Source organism: Gambusia affinis, linkage group LG10 (assembly GCF_019740435.1).
Source record: "Gambusia affinis linkage group LG10, SWU_Gaff_1.0, whole genome shotgun sequence".
Classification (NCBI taxonomy): Eukaryota; Metazoa; Chordata; class Actinopteri; order Cyprinodontiformes; family Poeciliidae; genus Gambusia; species Gambusia affinis.
In genome coordinates, this window is record NC_057877.1 from 19,023,251 (window position 1) to 19,044,284 (window position 21,034).

The following is a 21,034-nucleotide window of genomic DNA, read 5'->3' on the forward strand; positions in this document are numbered from 1 at the left end:
ATGTGTCCCCAGAGGATCATCACTGTAACACTGTAACACAAAATAAATGCAAGACAGAAAACTCAGAAGTACTTTGAAATTCCTCTCTACTTCGTCTGCATTCACATTTTTAAGTTTATGTCAAAGCTTACAAAAGGTTTAGGCCCCTTCCTCTAACACACATAGCAGAAATCTACGAACAACCTAGGAATCTAAGAAGTTAAAAAATACCAGTAACCTAAAATTTCCCAGTAGAAACCTGCAGGGCACAACAAAACACAAATGTTTTTGAGTAACTTCAAAGGTAGGCAGAGATGTGTTTAATGGCAATGAGGAAAGGTTACACGTTTTCCGTTTCCCAAATTGTAAATGAACTATTCTGAGAGGAAAGAAAACGGGAAATGTGCAAGGTCTTTGGTTTCTTGTAGCATGGGTTGGCAGCTGTTTTCAGTCTGAGGAGTGGTTCTGCTTCTGCTGTTGCTGGATTGGTTTCAGCACATGTGTGACATGTGCTTGGCAAAATAAAAAAAAGAGCTGAAGAAAGAATGATTTATTAACAAATTATTTTCTTCCTATACATCTTTGGACGTATACCATCCCTGTAGCACGCGACTAAAAAGGTCTTGAAATTAAAGTATCTGCTCAGACATTAATCCAACTTATGGGGAAAATAGAATACCAATGGGAATATTTCCTGCTAAATGACCCTGCTCTGTGTAACAGATTATCTGTCACGACCAGCCAAACAGGAACTCGACCATTTACTTCCCTTGATAAAATGAGGAGATCAAAGGAGTTTGTGTATCCTTTTGATCTTCTGCGCATGTAAAAGATTTTGCACTGTTTGTATATGGACTGAAAAGTGAGAACATTCATGTCTACTCCTATTAAAAGAACATGTATTAACATAGTCTCTTGAATTTGCCTATTTATGTATGTTTTAAACACAGAATACAAATACACCGCTATAATTTGTTGCAGAGACTACCGTATATTGTATTGTGTCATGGTTCACATCACTGGTCAGTTTTCACTGAGTAAATACAACCATCAGAGCAAGTCTTTGTAATCCAGGGAGAGTAAAGCTATATTTAACTAAAATGCCTTGATGACTCACAATCAGACATCTATTAACTTGATAAGTATCGGTGCAGTTTGTCAACTTTTAAATAATATTAAAAACAGCATCACAAACCTTGAAATGTTAAAGTCTAAAAGTTACCCTGAATTTAATCTTTTTATTTTTACAAAACAGATTTGTGCACATTGTAGATTTTGTTTTTGTTTTCCGACATAGCCTCGCCCTCCTGAGGCTACCAAAAGAATTAATAAAGTCAAAAATGGGTGTGGAAGCATTTGATAATCAACAACAAAAAAACTAATTTGCACAAACTAAATTGTAAATTCACAACAATAAACATTACATTTTGTTTCATTTATTTAGCTTGACAACTGTGTAAGTGCTTTTCAAAGTTTAATTATGTGGCAAAACACTAAACATGACCAATCTTTCATCAGCCCCTGCTCTGTACTTTTATGACATTTTAGGAATCTACCGTTTATATAGGGGCTGTGTTTGTTGATAAAAAAATGCTTATATTGGCCTTGAACTATGCAATGTTAGATATACATGTAATTTATTTTCCGGTAATAAAAGTTGACCTTTGGAGATTTAATTTGATAGTATCATTAATAAATAACTTCTGAAAATGAAAATTGGTGGCATTTGTAAATGTTTTTTCCTATATCTAATCCTAGATAAAAAAATAAATAAATAAATAAAAAAGAGCAACTAAATCCCCCTATCTCTTTTTAGCCAGTTTGTTCTATGCGTTTGTAAGTCTAATTACCATATTCTAAGCTACTATTTCAGCCATGGCATTAAGCTGAATCAAATTTCTTTTAGATACTTTTAATGCAACTGATGAATGAAAATTACGATACAGTTATTGATTCAACAAGATCCAAATATTTTGCCAAAATCTCGAATTTGAGGCCTTTAGTCAAAGTAATTCAAAACTAAAAATTGGTGCAAACTTAATTATTTGTAAAAAGCTATTATTCATGTAGCAATGTAATTGTTAGCATAACAAATGTGTCCCTAATAGAATTTTTATCTCAAAGATACACTTCTTTATATTTTGATCAGAACGCGCACCAACACTGAGAACATAATGTGTTTTTAAGGCAGAATGACAACATTGAAGAACAAAAGACAAAACACATTTTTAAAGATGTTTAATATTTCGTGTAATGAATACAAACCACATTACTATCACATTGTTAAATTACAAATCACTGACTAAGACAAGAAATTGAAATATTTCTTTTTTCACTTTGACTAAAAGCACAAAGCAGAAGGTAATACTGTCAATCATATTGACTCATTTTTATAAACATATTCAAGGTATTGGTGGTCTCTGCTTTGTGTCCTATAATTGTTGCTTTTTTTCATACTAAAATGCATGTACAGTACCTCACCTCTCACCAAATGACAGCCCAACCATCATCATCCCCTTTATGACCCTGGAATCAGTGGATATGGATGGATGGATGGATGGATGGATAGATAGATAAGAAAAATATCAAGGAAGTTGTTTTTGATGATCTGTAAAGATCACAAAAGCTTCCTTACTGACCACTCTCATGTTTTGATATTTAAATATGTAATTCTCAAACTGTATAAACTCCTTTTTATGCAGAATATTGCAGCATATTTCTGTTATAATAAGTAACATATTAACTGTTTATAAAATATACCAAATCCACAAGAAAAAACTGAAAAATGCCAGCTTACACATTTCATTCTTAGCTTTGCATATGGTGCTATTTGAAGTATATTTTTGAATATAGGTTATATCTCTGTACACAAGTACATTAAGCTCATATAGTGAAAGAATAATGATATCAGACATCTTAAATCCACACAGAGCCATAAGGAGATAGTTGCTTCGCATTGTTTGTGGAACCATGCAAGTTAATTTCCTCACATTTGTCATGAAAAACAACAGCAGAGCAGACCACATTTACAGGTACACTTATGTGACTCCTAGGTAATTATAACTCAGATCCAATCAAACGTGGGGAAGGGGAGGATGGTGTTATTGGAGAGGAGGGCATCACATTTAATTTTTCAGGATCCTCTGGGACATCCGAGCGCAGGTTGGGTCCCAGTGTACACCGTGTGAATCGATGGACATTGTCACGTATAGATGAAGACGAAGAAATGATGGAGGTACGGGACCAGTCAGCATGAGGGTTCACTCTCCTCAAAACTGACCGGCGAAACAAGATGTATACCCACGGATCTAGGATTTGGTTCCAGGTTGCAAAGCGTATGCAGAGAAGCAGATATTTCACTTCAAAACCAGTTCTGGCAAAAGCTGTCTGGGCAATGAAGACCTAAAAGTTGTAGAATAGTTGGTTGGGTATAACATTGAAAAGAAAGGTCAACAGATGGATGAAGGAAAATAAGATTAATTAGAAGAGATTAAGACAAAAATAAAGGATAAAAATTAAAAATTAAGAAGAGTTGGAAAAGTTGAAAAAAAGAGGGAAAAAGATGGAATTGGTTAATATTACAAATTCACTCAAATCCTGAAAAATAATTATATGCGAGTTATGTGCTAACTGTGTCATGACCCCTGTGGGGTAGGAATAACAATGAAACAGTTAACCTCACTTGCTTTACATAAATTATTGCATTTTATGAACCATTGCTTTATTAATGTTATGCTCAAATTCTCCAGTGGCAACAAACCATGCTATAACAAGCTTCTTTTCACATGACAAATAGACTACAGGTGTCTTATATTTTCTGTTTAAAATTCAGCCTGGGTTAGAATGCTGCTCTTGTCTAAGCAATGCAATGAAAACAGTTGATTAGTGCAGATCCACATCTTTGCATTATAAATGGTTGCATGCAAATCATTAGATGAGTGTAGAGAAAGTCTTTGTTGAGAACAGATTTTACAGCAGCAGAGAATCTTTACAGTTTAAAACATCAAGGGAAAATCCTTACAAACCAATTTATTTGGTTTCTAATAATAAAATAATAATAATAGCACTTTTTCAAACACTCAAAGAAGCTTACAAGAGAAATAAATAAATAACACACACACGCGCACCCCCACACATATATAAATATATATATATAGATATATATAGATATATATCTATATATATAAATATATATTTCAAGTGAACCATCCATGCGCCTGGTACACTTGGATTTTATCATATGTAATATGATGGATTACATGACCCCTTTTATGTCTTCAGTATGCTGTATGTCAGTTTGCATATATTTCTAGATAAATATCCACATTTTGACAACTTTGCCAAAAATATGATAATTGAGGTGGTTTTTTAACACCCTTGTCCCTAGTGGGGTCGGGAGGGGTGCAGGTACTCCAGCTAGTGTTCTGGGTGAGAGGCAGGGTACATCCTGGACAGTCGCAGGATGTACCCCGCAGGGCAACACAGAAACAGACAGGACAAACAACCATGCACACACAAACTCACACCTAGGGAGAATTTGGAGAGACCATTTCATATTTTTTGGAGTGTGGGAGGAAGCCGGAGAACCCGGAGAGAACCCGGGTGTACAGGGAGAACATGCAAACTCCATGCAGAAAGACCCTGGACCGGGAATTGAACCCAGGACCTTCTTGCTGCAAGGCAGCAGCGCTGCCAACTGTGCCACTGTTAATGATGAAGAAGATGACCTAATAAAGCTAATTTAATTCATTAAAACTAAAAGCATGTTAATGCAATCTATAAAAGAGCATTTTGTGCCCAAAGCCAGAGAAGTAAAATTTTTTTTCACAGATTGTTTCATATTATATTGTTACATAGTTTTAGCAAATATGTAAAAATATTAACAAAAAAAACACACTGTTTATAAAAGTTACATACTGGACCTTTATCTGAGAGGGACAGAATGAAGAGTCAATTGCAATAAAATTATAATGGGACATGAGATGATGAGACTATAACATGTTGCGAGTTACATGATAATGACATGGATGGTGGTTTGGCATTATTGTCACAGCATTGTGCAAATGTACATCCACGGTTTTAATTACAAATGGCACTGACATGCTGGTGTAACAGGCATGCTATAGCTCACTGTTAGGACACAAGGGGGTGAACAGTGACTGTTTAAGCTGTGCCATGACATTTTGATAAAGGTATTTTGTTACTCGCCTTAATTTGCACACTTTTATCATGATGTAAATCCAGGGGTCAAGTATCTGATTCCAGGTGGCAATTCGAATGAAGAACAAAAGCATGCCACCACTTGCAGGGAGAGTCAGTGAACACATCAGAATATATATCTGTGTGGGATGTTACATAACTAAGGTTAGACATGACTGCATAACAGTACATGCTCTATTAATAAATTACCCAACAGACATGGAATTTAAATAAAGAAAATTTGGACATTTTCACATAATGTCTTGGAAAATTACTAAAGGCCGATGGAATGAGTAGCCTTTGCAAGCAGACTGACAAATGCTTTTTAAAATTTATATATTCATCTATTGTCTACACAGTCCATTAGCAACCTATCCAGACCACCGCAGTATTGTATATGTTCATTATTAATATTCTCAATATGATCTAGACAATTAGTAGCGAGTTGATTTTGGTCAAAACGTGGTGCTGTTTCACAATGTGGTTGTTATAGTTTTAGTGACATTTTTGTCACAGTAGAGTCTAAAGGATTGTCAAGTGGGATGAGTTGCCCCACTGAACATACAGTATGCTGTAACGGTTCACATAGTGTGCATTTCCTTTAAAGGCATGGTCTCATTCCTTCTGAAAACCTGGAAAGTGCTAAGTCAAATTAGGGACTAAGGGAACATGTGATGCAAGATAAAACCAGATTGCTCTCAGATTCACTTGTCAAGGAGGTACAAGCCAATGAAGCATAGAAAAGAATGCAAAGAAAAAGAGCTTGGCTCTTTGTGATGCCTTATTAGGGTTTAAACATCTGTAGTACTGAGCTGGAAAAAGAGGACAGAAGACTTAAAGTTTACATCAAATCCTCTTCTTTGTCTATAGAAGCAACCTTATACTAAAATAAATTTGCAGCCATTTTATTTAGCATTCAATACCCCATTATTAAGGGAGAAAAGGGGAAAGAGAAGCAAAAGAGATGGAAAAAAGTCTTCTTATTAATGTTTGTTCACTAATGTTCTCCATCTGAACAGTTTGATTCCTTCATACAACAGATGTATGTATATTTACAATACACATAATTGGTCTCTATATATCAATGAGGGGACAGATAAGTTGGACTGGGCTTTATTTAGGGATGTCAGAATGAAATGGGACTGGATACAAATGCCTGAATGGGGTTTATAAATTTTATATGTACAAAGTTTAAAAACCATGTTTTCTTTTCCTTGCAAGTTGTTAATAATACATAGAGAAAGGCCTCCATATTTGCTCAAAAAATAAAGAATTTGAAATTGAAATAAATTGAACCAGAATCTCTTATGCAAGGACTTCGTAAATATCCAATTGGTCCCCAAAAACAGCAGCCATGAACATACACAGAGAAGGTCATTCTAAAAGAAAGGAAGAAAAAAAAACATCTTACCAGCAAGGGGCACCAGCAAACTGTGGCAATAGTCATGATTAATATCAGCTGCAGCATCATTTCTGCTTCATAGTCTCTGTTACGCTGTCTCCTCTCTGCTCCACAGTAAACCTTGAACAGGGTCACCACACTCACAGTGTTCAGCAAAATTGAAGTTGCAATGCTGATCAGCCCAACCAGGGAAAAAAGCAGAGCAAAACCCCAGTCACTTGTCTTGGAGGTCATGTTGAGGAAACACCAGGATCCAGGAGTTTGAATGTGGTAACTACCAAAGCCTGCTAGTGGCAGCAACGATATGCTTCCAGCGACAAACCACACCATCAGCATCATGGAAATAGTCCTTGTCTTGGTCATTTTGGAGGAACTTGCAAATGGATGATTGATGCCAATAAAGCGCTGGGTGGCCATGGTGGCACCGAGTAGCAGAGGGGACAATCCATAGAACACCATGGACATACCCATGAAGTTGCAAAAGTGGCAGCCAGGGTCTGACTTGGTCCAGTCAACACGTGTAACGTAAAACGAAATCACAAAGGAGCCAGTGACCAGCAGACCCATGAAGTCAGTGATTACAAGACCACCCAGGAAGATGAGGAAGAAAGAGCGGGAATGACTTTTTGTCTGATTGAAGGATCTGATGAGGACAATAAAGGCAATTAGATTAGAGATGAGGCCCAAAGTGCTGAAGGCAGCTGAGTAGTCAACTTTGTTAATGCCAGGAGAATATCTATATGGAGTGCTGGTGTTGGCGTAGCAGGATGGGGTGTGGTTTGAGTCAGTCATGATGCTCATCAGATGGAAATTCAAATCACTCAGAGATGTAGAGATGGTACAAGCTTGCAGGAATCACTTCATTCACCTAAGCAAATGAAAATGAAAGTTTTAATTCAAGACTTTACTTAAGTTTTAGTTGATAATTAACACAAAAGTCACAACCACTCTACAAACAAACTTTTCGGTAGGATATTTGTTGCTCTGTTCTACCTTTGGCTCCATACAGAAAGTCTGGATTCTGTTGAATTTTTACATTTTACCTAATCGCTAAGATTTTGGTGGGACGACATGTAACGTGCCATTCGATGACGCTTACCTAGAATTGTATGTGCAGTAAACAACCCCATGGGTGTAGGACCATGACATGTCAGATTTTCAAATAATAAAATGCTTATACATTACTCTTGTTTTGATTTGAACTGCAGAATACTTGGAAGGGTGTCCAACATGGATTGAATGACTTTTTTTATTTCCTTAGGTGCCGTTGCAAAACTACAACCCTATAGGCAGACTGCAATTCCAGAACAGTGCAGAAAAGTACAATTTTATCTAATAACAGTAAAAAAAACAACAACAAAAAAAACATCCGAAGCAGCTGGTTTTGAAAAAGTCCTTAGTCACAACAATAGCCATCAAGAAAATAACTGGCATCGAGTCTTGACATGAGGGTGAAGTGTTTTTTTTTTCACTCTTCTCTGCAGAATGCAAACACGTTTGAGGGTTTTTGGGTGGTGGGCTTAATGTTGTGTCTCATCATGTCTTGAAAACTGGAAGGGGTTATTCACAATTGAACTTGCTGATGGTGCATGGTGAAGAGCTAGAGCGGGTGTGTCACATATGGAGGAAATTAGTCTTCAATGCAGCCATCCAGGGTTTGATTCTCAACCTTGGAACTTTTGCTGCATATCTTCCCTTCTCTCTGTGCCCATTTTCTGTCTGAAAGCTGCAAATAAAGGCCATCGGTGCCATAAAAGCTTTTAGAAAGATTAATTTGCCGGTATGCTTCAGATCTTTCTCCTGCTATATATGCCAAATTCACTTTGACATTAAGGCAGCAAATTAATGTCCAGACAATCTCTGTCCAGGATTTTCTGGTAGAGTACAGTTTTCAACAAGTTGTACATTCATGATGTAAATCAATGTAAAAAAAAAAGCATAGATTTACCAGCAACTTGTTTGAATGTTGGTTGTCAATGTGCTCTTGAAGTGACTACTTGACCAATTATTCCTGTGAATGTTCACCACTGTTTCATGTTTTCTCTCTTGAAAAATGTGGGTAATGGCTCACTGTAGTTTCCTAGAGTATCAAAGCCTTAGAAATAATCTTTTAGTCTATTTCATGCTGTTAGACATGTTCTATGTAATTTATTTTGTGTTTACAAGATTTGGTGTTGCCTGTGTATTTAAAATTAGCCATCCAAAATGTAATGTTCCAGTTAATGAATGATTTAAGGAGGAAGATTGCTTTTCACACAGGGCTAGGTTGATTTGGATTGCTTTCCCCTCCTGCAATAAGTAAAATTTTCACTGGAAAGGTAGGGTAGCATTTTTTACTGACTCAGACAATATTTTTCTAATAATATTCGTTGGATTATCCCAAATCCAACAAATTTAAGTGTTGAGGAAACGCAAAAACAAAAACAGGAGTCTGTAGAATAAATTAGAATGGAATTGAATGGAAATATCCTTTATTGTCCCATAATGGGAACTTTTCAGTGCAACGGCAGCTAAATGACAGGCACTAACGGCAAATACTCACTAAAACATAAAAACTAAGATAATTTACAGCAAAGGAAAACAATTCAACATAAATACTGTGTAGTTCTATCTTAGCTTCTGTCACTTTTGCAAAGTTTTAAGAAAATGCAATACAGTAATCCCTCGTTTATCGCGGGGGTTACGTTCCGAAAACGACCCGCGATAAGTGAAATCCGCGAAATAGAAAACTTTTTTTTTTTTTACAATTAGCAACTATTACATGTACTGTATACAAATACAGTGACTCACGTGTAGGCCGTTTCACTGCTCTTCAGACTGCTGCATCCTGACTGCGCTCTGCAGTGTTCTCTTCTTCGAAATTACAAGATAATTTGGCCAACTTAATGTTAATTTGCCAAGCTGCTGTTTATGTACGTACACATAACTGCGAGACGACAAAATGATAGCACAATTCGTAGCATGTTTTGATACAAGAAGCGGGAGTGAGTTTTTAGCGAATCAGAATGCAGAGCACAATGCACAAAAAAAAAAAAAAAAAGCATTACGAAAATCCGCGAAATAGCGAATCCGCGATAAGTGAACCGCGAAGTGGCGAGGGATCACTGTAAATAAAGTTCTGCCAAATTGTTTACTTTTTTCAACCATCCATTTGGAAAGTGTTGCCAAAAAATGATTTGAAAAGAATTGTCCATCACAGTTCATAAATTGTAAGACTGCTCTCTAGTAAATAATTTATACATTTCTACATAAGGCTGATTCCGGGTAAATAATTAATGCACTTCCACATTCCCCCAAACATCTATACATAACAGCTCTGTTGTATTGCAAAGATAAAACCGTCTGGTGCAGGAGAAAGGAACTAATCAGATGATAAAACAGGCTTTGAAAGAGTTGACAGAGCAGGCACACTAAGCAAATTTATCTGAAATGCAAATATTATGAGTCAGTTGTAACAGGGTTTCTTTTTATGCCAGACCTGGGTGCAATCTGAAAACATAAATAATTATTTTTTTACTTAGAACTGGCATTGGGGTAAACATTGTTTCAGGAATTTTAGAGTTAGCAAACTGGGACAGCATCTTACACATAGCTTATACAACATAGAACAGTAACGTGTAACAGTAGCAGAAGGGGTCAGAAATGAGGAAGATGACAGCTTAACTAAAATACAGTGGGAAAGATACCATATCCTGACAAGAAAAATACATTTCTGATGGTTGGGAAACAGAAAAACAGAAGATTTATACAGAGTCACATAATTTACCTAAAATGTTGTCCCAAGTAACCCGGGATGAGCTTTCTCATTGTGTCCTTGAAGAGACTGTCTTCAAGAGAATTTTAGCTTTAATTAAATATTATTCTTCAGGGTAAATTCACATAAATAAAGAAGTAAGGTTCCTTGCTTTGGCCAAAGTATTTGTTTTTCATGGAGTTTGAGGACATTGATAACTAAAATAGAGAGGGAAAGATGCCACATCCTGACAGGAAATACATTTGTGATGGTTGGGAGACAGAGTCAGGAAATTAATAATAAGGTTATTTGCTCTGTGCAAACTATTTCTTTTTCATGCATTTTGAGGATAATGTTAACACAAAAAATAAACATGGAAAGGAAATCTATAAAATAAAAAATCTCACTATTTAATAATAGCATTTGGCATTACACCAACATAAAATGCGCAGTAGTGCAATGAAGCTCATCTAGTGACCAATGCAAGTGCCATAGAGAAAGAAGTGAATAAATAGTGCTGTCATAAATAAGAGAAAAATACAAATTGCACGTTATATAGCACTAAACATTACACGATTTAATGAAACTGAGACCTATTGTATTATAAACAGTCCCATGACTTTAGTCCAGTGAGTCTGATCCAGGACGACAGCTCAACTCAAACACTCATTATCCTGGGTGTGTAGAGTCTGTCAGAATGCTGAAAACCCACTAAATACACTTTGTCAGCTTACTAATGGTCAAACCAAAAGTGGACAAGTCCACCTATTTGTGGGATTTCAAATTAGTCTTCAAACCTATTTTAGATACACATTTAAAGTAAATCTATTATTATTTCTTTACACAATGGTTTTTAAAGCAAGATAAATTGTTAAAGATCCAGGACCGTGCATCACTAAATGTGACACAAACATGAAAGACAAAATGTGAAAAACCAAAAAATAGGCTAATGCAACCAAGATCAATAAATCTTGAACTGTGAGAAATTAATGCATAACTATCGATGAAAATGTTTGACAATTGTTTCTGTAAGTGTCCAGAAACTCTCCATGAAAATACTGCTCTAAAAACACAAAGACAAAAAACATTTACAAATGTATTACTAAAACAGGTGCATAGGAGTAAGACAGACTTTTCCCAGGAGCCAAAAGACAAATTATTTGCAAAATTCGAATCATTTGATATGAAAATTTTTGTGAAGACTACCTTGCAAACAAATTCCACTAATGCAACACTGTCTTACACAAAAAGTCTCTTTAAGTGTATAACAAATTACAAAGGTTGTGATCAATGAATGGTCAAATAATTTGAAAAACATCCTATTTATGATAGTTTCTAATCACTGGAATACATTTGTGTGGAACCAAACTGGGGGGTTTTGTGTTTATTTTTCTCCCAAGCCTGTCAATTTTGCCTGTTAGTTTCCAATAACATGGAGCAGAAACATTTGTCTTGACCTCATTTACTTTCCCGAAAGCTATTGTTCAGCTTGCATACTTGAAAGTGGGACAAGGTCAACCACAGAGGAAACTTCTCTTATTGTATTGTTGAGGGACAAACAAACAAAAATCAGCACTTTAGTGTCAGTTGTATCTTAATCTTAGAGGATGTAACTGTTATATGTAGAGAGTTTGATAGTATTAAATGTGTTGGTATGAATACTACTTGGGTTGCAGTGTTTTGCAGACATATTCGCCCCGGTCACCATGAATGCAAACATGTATTTTAAGTATTAATTTTGATTTTATGCGTCAAGCCAAATCAAATAAGCACATGTGAACTAGAGATCTGCATCATAGTCCACATATATGTAATTTGATCTTAGAATAAATACAGTTGTTCTGTGAACACCTCAGAGGTCCAACTACAGGGATTTAAAGTGCGAGTCTGACAAAAAGTTGAACTGTTAGAAAGAAAAATTCAGTTGGTTTCCAACAGTTTGACTTCAGTCATGAACAACATTCACAGCATATGCAAGTAACATTATGGTTATTTGCATTGTATACATGTTTTATCCATCTAGAAAAATTTAAACTCCAAGTTTTCACAAAGTCAAACCTTGACCTCTTCTGCTAATAACATTTTGGTACAACATAAAAAGAAAAGTAACACTCTCGAAGCTGCCGTTAATAGAAAGTGGTCATTACCACTCACAGTCAATATGTCCAGACCAACATTGCGTTTGAGAATCAGTATGGGAAAATGAGCTTTCCTCTAAAACTAATCATCAAACCTATTGTGTTTCAGGTCTGTAATGAAGAGATCTTCATTACTGGGACTATTTTTACTTAAGTCACTGTATAGCACTTTAAAAGCACTTTTTGCACTTTATTAACAAGCACTTTACTTAGCACTGCACTTTAAGAATAGATTTGCACATCAATAACAATTTGCACACAAGAAGTTTCAATTGTATTTATTGAGTATTTTTAGTGATTAGCATATAGCCTTTTGTTCTGAGCTCTGCACAGCTGCTCCTCATTGACGAATGAGGTGGTTGCCTGTGAAGGGAGGATAATTGTTGCTCAAAGCAATGAGCTACTGGTGGGTAAAACTGAGCAAATGTTTGTGCATAATCTGTTGAGTGCTAATATGAAGCGACACCTATCTTTTCTGTGTCCTCTCCAGGGTGCTTGGACAAATACTGCCCCAGGGGTCCAGACATCATATATAGTTTCCGAGAGAGGCCATTGAAAAGGTGGTGGTGGGGGGGAATTGTTTATGGGTTTTGTGGTGTTTCATTATGGTGTAATGATAAAATATAAAATATTTATAAAAAGTAAATGGAAATGTTTGTATTTAGAAAAAGGTCTTTTATTTAAATAGGTGGAGATTGATGAATTGAGATTCCACTGTGAATTAAAAGGGGTTTGGTCCGTCACAGCTGGGACTACTTAAGGCTGCATTTTCACCCATGGTGTGATGATTTTGTGTGAAACATAAACCACTGCTGTAATATACATAAACCATCTGACTCTGCCACAAAGTTTATCCTCGCTGTAAAATCCAACCGCAAAAGGCTGCCTTGTTACAAGGTCATACGAGAATCATGAATGGTTTGCAACCACAAGCAATACATATTTTCTCACAATGTCTTTATTTATTTAATTAATTTTTCACACTTTGCAAAATAACAAGACAACAAAACATAGACAGTAAAATGAGAATAGGAATAAACAAATTCTCAAGACATATTTACTGCCCATTATGCATTAGTTCCTTGCCTAAAAGGGACAAGGGTACAGGTGAACACTTATATATCCTACCACTCTCCCTTTAAAAATATAATATAATATAATTTTTCATATTCACTCTATATGACAAGGCTATAAATGGCAGTTAGACTTTTTTTTTTTAAGCTTCAGCATGAAAATCTGTGTTTGTGTCTTCACAATCATTTGCTTTATGTTACAGGATAGATTTTCCATGGTAGCCTCTTTCACTTTGTGTTGTTAAGCACAATCAGTGATACATCAACAAAAATCTACATGACTAACCCCTCAGACAATTTCACACATTTTCCTTGTGATGGCATGCATGACATGTCTGAGAATGTGCAGGTTATGTTAGCAGGAGGTATTCTTGTTTGATCTGCTGCTTGCTTTAATAGTAAAATATCATATGAATCTAACTAACAGCAAACTATAGAAAGAGGAAGAGCACAGCTTTGTTATTCTGACATAGAGTCAAATGTGGTCAGTGTTTTTTTCACATTTCCTCTACCTCTGGTTACCGACAGCAACAAAACGAAACTAAATAATATAATATGACTGAACACATCTTGGTATAAGCATGAATACTCAAAGGAAAATTCAAATAATTTATGGTTCCATTCTGTTGAAGAGCACATATACAAATATATTAAGTATTAGAAAAAGAGATAGACTTACCATAAGTGCTCTCCAGAATGTTTAGGGAAGTTTTTACTCCTCTACCCGAATCATTCCTATGCTCTTCTATGATTGTTTACAGTAATACAAACAGTGCACACCGAAAAGTGCCAAATGGAGTGTAGCTTAAGAAAAGTCTCAGGTGATGGCTAATCTGAAAATGCAACAAAACTGCAGCACATCAGCAGCTACTCAGAATCATCTTCATTTCCTTTTCCTGGATGTGTTTGCTCCTGCAGCAGCTCAGATTCTCATCTGTCTCATTCTGGCCACATTTCCTTTAACTTGCATCACTCCTCCCCGGAAAACAAAGGGGAAGGGCTCTGGCATTATACACAGGAAAGTTCATGTAGGGGGGAAAACATTTCTCACTTGGCCTTGTTAAAATCCCTAGTTCTCTACATGTGTCAGTGTTTATAAAAGGGAACCTTTTATTATCTCGGCAAAAAAAAACCCCTACAGAATATTTAACAATGAATGAGAAATGGGAGGCAGTAACTGTTGAATGGGGTCAAAAAGAAAAACAAATTTTCCTTTTGTCTCTATTTGAAAAGCTAGTCATGGAATGCCAAAAATCACAACAGGCACAACAAAAAAATAAAATTTTAAGTCACCAATTCCTTCCCAACAATGCATAAAGTGTACCTAAAAACAGAGGAGTGAAACCAGTTTGACTGGCATGACACCAAGTGTCTGCAATCCTTCCTGATAAGGGCATAGAAATAATGCAGGCAGTGGAACAACAGACCATAAAAACGTCTAGTCTGGGTCTTGTCCAGTGGAGTTAACATGTAAGGTTGGAAACAACAAAAGTGCAAGCAAGACTTACTTTAACATTATACCAGAACTCTTGTTAATAGTTCCTGCTTTGCTTCCTTGATATAGTCCAACAGAATAGGATAGTAGGATTGTGAGACTGAATGAAAGGACACAGTGTCTTCAAAGCTTTTCATTCAAAGAAGAAGAAAAAAACACCTATATGAATTTGTGTTCAGCCTCTTTTATCCTTGCACTAAATACATCCCAGTGAAACCAATTACCTCCAGAGTAATCAAAATAGTAAACAAAGTTCACTAATTTAACAGAGCTGCTAAATAGAAATCCAGCTGTTCAGTAAAGAGGTTTATTAAACCATTTTATCAGAAAAACGTTCATAAGGACAAAGCAAAAGCAGGGTACAGACCTGTAAATACAGCATGGGAGTACAACAGTGGATGTATTAACTTTATTGAGCGACTTTAAGCCCTCATCCCCTTTTCTCTTGCCTGAGTGACTGATAAAAGCTTGTTGGATGTTGAATGAAATGTGGGTGCCCGGATCGCTACACTTTATCACACTTAAGTAAACCTTAAGACTTCATCCGTTTGGTATGTGAGTGATGCTCACATACATACCAAAAAACAGATGGCCTGCAGAGTGAAGCTTAGATTAAAAACAGCATGTTGAAGCATCTAGAAGTCCAGACACGAGTGGGGTTTCTTCTGCTGTCACATACCATTGTACAACTGGATATCATTATCAGCCTATAATGGTACTTAGAATGCATTTAGTTTCAACTGTTATCTTCATTTGAAATGTTGTACCTACTATGTATTTTGACCTTCTCTCCATAGTGCCAACTATTAAGTGTGCATTTTAAATTGCATAGTTTTTCTGTAATTTGTGACCATTTTTATTTTCTAAATCCAGAGCACAATCAATTTAATACAATACAGCCTGGTTCTTTAATTATCAAATACAGAACATTTGAGAAAAATGTTGGTGAACTAACATCAATTGCATGCTTGTGTACAGTCTTGTTCCATATAACACAGTAGGGGTGTAACAGGTAAACCTTTTATGGAGGCAAACTCGACTAAAAACCAACCTGCTTAGGATTGTATTTGAAACGTAATCAATTACAAATTTACTGATGGAACTTGACTTACTGTCATGTTTTGATTATTGATTCTATGTTGCATTGTGTTTCCGTGTTTGTAAAGCACTTTGAAATGCCTTGCTGCTGAAATGTGCTATACAAATAAAATTTGATTGATTGATTGATTGATTGATTGATTGATTGATTGATTGATTGATCAAAAATAAACAACAACAACAAAACTTACAGATATTGTGACACACAGACGTGTTCCATACTTGCTCAACATTTTGATACATGGACACATTTTATTTTTTATTTTAGTATCACATTTCAACATTTTCATGAGATATTCCCACAAACAAAAATGGATGGAAGAACTGGCACCATGCAAATAGAGAGCTGTTCTGATATGTCTATGTTGTAAAACTGCATACATGAAACTTGAGAATGTTTTTCTGAACTTATGCAAATTATGGGTATGATAACTATGTAAATTAAAATCATACAATCGCATGCTTGTGTACAGTCTGAAAAAGTCCCTATTTGTTTCCCCTTATCAATGCATAAAGCGAGTTGTTTTAAACAAGCAACCCTTACACAGTATTAAAGTGATGATTTGGATCTTTAAAATGGGATTCTGTAGAGTCAGTATCAAGAGTCAACGTATTATTTGGATTAGTTAGTTGTCTAAAGGAATTCAATTTGGAAAAAAAGAACAGTTGAAAAGAGAACCAAACCCACTGGATAATTAAAACAGGAGCAGTTCGAGGTAGTCTTAATTTTAAAAATAAATGCTAACTCTATTTACAAGATATGTCTTTACATTGATGTAAGTATTTATATCTACAACAACATGCGGGTTTGTGGGTAATTAACAACCTAGTTTAAACATCCATAGCATTTTAATTGTATAACTAATTGTAAATGTTGTGTAACCTTTGCGGCCTCTTGGTCAAGATGTCCTTAAAAAGATTTTTAATTTTAAAGGGACTTTTCTGGTTGAATAAAGGTAAAATAAAATAAAACAATTCAAATTTAGCATAACAACCAGTAGAACATGTTTGCAATCTTTGCTGAAGACAACACAGAAATTACCTCTGAACTCGTGAACCTTGAGGATCATTGTTTTGTCCCCGTCTTTACACACAATTAATGTAAAACCTCCCTTCAGTATTTACTGCCTGCCTTTTGTTTTAGGTTTTTCACATACTTTTGATAAACCTTTACTAGTTTTTATTTTTTACTTCAATGGTGCAAAGTAAAATGGCAATTGACTGAAACTTATGGAGGTTTTTCATGAGTAAAATTATGACAGCTCCATGGCCATTTTAGAACAATCAAGTTCCAATTGTTAGTAGTTTGAGGTGGGAGTGTAATCGCAACAGTCTGATTTCTTTGATTTTAATGATAGAAGTTGACACATCTGGCCTTGGATCAAATTTCATAAGAACATTTTCTCATTGTTGTTTAGGTTTGTCTTATTACCAAGATTTCTGATAAAAGTTCACTTACAGAGACAAAATGGTTATCAGAACAATACCACTCTTGGCATGATGTGGGTCTGGATTTGAATATTCTGGCTGAAGTCCCTTCATGTGTATGCCACTGGTGCTGTCTAAACATATTTTCTTCTGTGTGCTTATGATGATAATACAGAAGATGTTTTGAAAATTCAAAGCATCAAGCTTATCTCACCAGAATACTGTGAATTAACCCGTCTTCCGCCATGTAACCCTCCCTGTGATCTCGTCAGCCAATTTTATTACTGTCCTTGTCATTGTAAGCTGAAAATTGTATCTATTCTTCAACCACAGACTAGTCTGAAACTTCTATTAACTTCACAACAAAGGTTGCAAACATCAGTTCAAGTTCTTTTGTATAGTTTGCATACTAATTATGCAAACTACTTAATATGGACTTGCTCCTGTGACCTCATGATAATTCTAGAAGGTTAAATTATGGTATTAGTGAACTCAGACTAACCTTTTGAAAACATTTAGGGAGATTTTCTCAGCTTTTCTCATGTTCAGGTTTTAGTTATTGCAGGACTTTTAGGCTGGAATCGTTTATCACATTTTAGATTTTTCATTTTTAGCTTATCTCTCTTCTTCATGCCTTAATAATTTATACACTTAGATATTACAAGATATTACAGTTAAAAAACAAATTTTAACAGTTGCATTTTGAGCTATGATTTGAAAATATGAAGAGAGCCAAAATGTGGTATATCTGGAAGTAAAACGTTCCAGAGGTGGGGAGTAGAATGAAAAGGCTTTGCAGACAGAGGGAACAGGGAGGTGGAAGAAGAAAAACAAAGACATTGTAAATGAGTGGTGATGTATGTACAGGAGATCAGACAGGAAGGGGAGAAGCTGTGGATGGCTTTGAAGGTGTACAACAACATTTTAAATTGGATTCTGTATATATAGGCGTAAATCCCAGGTCTGAACCCCCCAATCTTGGAAAAGACTAGAATTGTGCCCCCCTCCAAAAAAAAAAAATCATTGAAGAAACATTTGAATTTAAATAATATCAATATGAAAAGGCAAAAGAAACAAAGAACAAAGTAAATCTTCCATTTATCTAAAAAAAAAAAAGAAAGACAAAAATTAAGTCTCTCCCTTCCATTGTTAGAACAATGGTTCAGTCCAAAGTGTAGGAGGAGGAACAGCAGCGCTGAATGGGACAGGCTCCATCAGAACTGCTGAAGTGAGGAGCTAACTGTTAGCGGTGGCTCTGCAGCACAAACATAATTGTGTTTTTATTGTTGATTCTATGTTGCATTGTGTTTTTGTGTTTGATTTGATGTAAAGCACTTTGAAATGCCTTGCTGCTGAAATGTGCTATACAAATAAAGTTTGATTTGATTTGATTTGATAAAACCCTCCAGTAAGTAAATACTTAAAGCAAAAGGCACCTTTTATTTACTTTCACTGCTCAATAAGAAAAAACACATTAACAATAAATATCCGACTGCAGTTTGAGTAAGTTTGACGCAAACCATAATTTTTTTTTTTTTTTGTGGAAAATCATTGTTAGTGCAAGTTCATGAAAAAAAACAAAAACAATACATTTATTACTCCATAAGCTATTGATGAAGTTCATTGTGTCTATATATATAATACAGTCTTATAGGTTCTTTTGTTAGGCCACTGTTTTCTATACCTCTTCAGACATGCTTGACATGTTTCGATTGAATACTTCCGTCTTCATCACAGGTGTTACACGCCTTAAGCTGTTTCAGTGAGCAAGATACAGTCACTGAGTCATTTCAGCAGGTGACACCAGATTTTTATGCAGCACCACCTATAATTATGTTACTACGTCAAATTTATAATCTGAACCCACAGAGAAAGTTTCAACAAACATTCACAGCACTTTTGAAGTAGAAAGTCAGTGGTTATCTGTTGCAATTTTAGATAAAGCACTTAAACCCATCAAAAAAAAAAAGAGAAAAAGATTTGCAACATTGTCCCCAAACCTCTTGGTTCACTATTGCCTTCCTACTCTAATCTGGCTGTTGTCCCCTTCACTTGGATTCCCCTGTAGATTTTGTACCGGGCAAATCAGTGAACAGAAGATGTGAACACTGACATCTATTTTGTGCGCTGTTTGAGAACTGTAGTCTGCTTGTAGTTTTAGCAATGGCAGTGGAGGAAGCAAACTAAGCCCTGTGTTGGTTAAATATTAAATTAATATTAACAGCCACCTATTTCGGCTCAGCACTTGTCTCTTCACAGTGGAGGATGGTTGTCCACAGCACAAGCAATTTTTGGTAAGCTTCATGTATGAATGATGCATTACATTTGTCAAGGGCAAACATTAGTAATTGGATTAAATTTAAAACCTCAATACAGTTCGGGAAGCAAACATTTCTCAACATCAGGCTGCCAATCCTCTCAATTAGCCAAAAAAAAAACAAAGAAAAGGGAGCAACTCAATTTATTAAATAGCATAGCTTAGATGCTACTTATTTATCTGGATGTTTCTGATGACATTCAACATGTATTCAGTTTTGAATTTGTAATTCTTAACTTCACATTAGAATGTTGTGTAATGTGACCACTTGAATTCACTCAAATCTGAGAAAATGAATCAAACTCTGATCTATTGCCATTTTTACCTATCTATTGTCTATTGTCATTCACTGTCAGACCTCATTATTTGACTCGGGAGTGTTGAAGCAGAGACACACCTAAAAGTTGTGGGACACCAGCTCTGGAGTGACGGATTTCAGGACTCCTGCCTTAAACCATCGCAAAAAAATGAAAATTACTGGAATATATATTTATATAAAGCCTCATATCAATATTGTTCAAGTTACATGGTTAGGAAAACAAATTATTCTGGTGTATATCAACAAATTAGATTTATACATTACCATTAAAAATGAGAAAGTATACATAGAAACAAATACACACAGTAAGATGCCTTTTGACGACATGAACAGACCTGTCAAGTAACATGATCGGTGTCTCTACTGTTTTGTGCTTGTGCCAGTGATTTGAGAAGGAAAGCTTGTGGTTGGAATGAAACTTACCAAACTGCTGAGATTGAAAATATCTTCCTGGATGGAGAACTAAAAATTAGTCCGTTATACACAGATAAAAGACAAAAATATGATAGCACAAAAAACGACCAGAGGAGCTGCCACCGAATTCTTTTCCAGTACACCTAGAAACACAACTGAAAGAAAAAGAGTGCTCTTAACGTCATTACCTAACATCTGTGAAGGCATGCTGAAGCAAGAATTGTAAGTTACTTACATTTAGACAGGCAGCTTCTGGTGTCTTCTCTCAGTGAGTCAGCAGACCTCACACACCAAGAGCAGCAGGTAATAGTAAAGCAACAACTACTGATGAAGACTATGTATTTTAAATTTGTTTTTATTTGCTGTTTTAGTCAATAAACATGACATGTAAAATAAATGTATCGGAATTAATTGGCACATGTATAATTGTTCCTGATGT

The 21,034-nt window shown here is 35.6% G+C and overlaps 1 protein-coding gene across 3 annotated transcripts; it reads right to left on the reverse strand.

The window, feature by feature from the left end:
- Window positions 1-2,196: 2,196 nt before the first annotated feature.
- Window positions 2,197-20,708, reverse strand: tbxa2r (thromboxane A2 receptor). Of its 3 annotated transcripts, none has more exons than XM_044129344.1 (3): window positions 14,204-14,465; window positions 6,590-7,448; window positions 2,197-3,381 (listed from the first exon to the last, which is right to left on the reverse strand). In XM_044129344.1, exons 2-3 carry the CDS (start codon window positions 7,379-7,381, stop codon window positions 3,037-3,039), a joined length of 1,137 nt encoding a protein of 378 aa, XP_043985279.1. In that variant the 5' UTR covers window positions 7,382-7,448; window positions 14,204-14,465; the 3' UTR covers window positions 2,197-3,036. The 3 variants fall into 3 exon arrangements, with proteins under 3 accessions (XP_043985279.1, XP_043985278.1, XP_043985276.1); XM_044129343.1 differs by lacking the exon at window positions 14,204-14,465 and adding an exon at window positions 20,605-20,708 and having other exon boundaries at window positions 2,198-3,381; XM_044129341.1 differs by lacking the exon at window positions 14,204-14,465 and adding an exon at window positions 7,680-7,736 and having other exon boundaries at window positions 2,198-3,381.
- Window positions 20,709-21,034: the final 326 nt, after the last annotated feature.

What these genes read in the sequence shown, in the direction of transcription:
- tbxa2r (XM_044129344.1), bottom strand. Translation starts at nt 7,381, where the DNA reads ATGAGCATCATGACTGACTCAAACCACACCCCATCCTGCTACGCCAAC. An exon ending in TTTGCTGGTGCCCCTTGCTG is followed by an intron (nt 3,382 to 6,589) that starts GTAAGATGTTTT and finishes TACAACTTTTAG; the next exon opens with GTCTTCATTGCCCAGACAGC.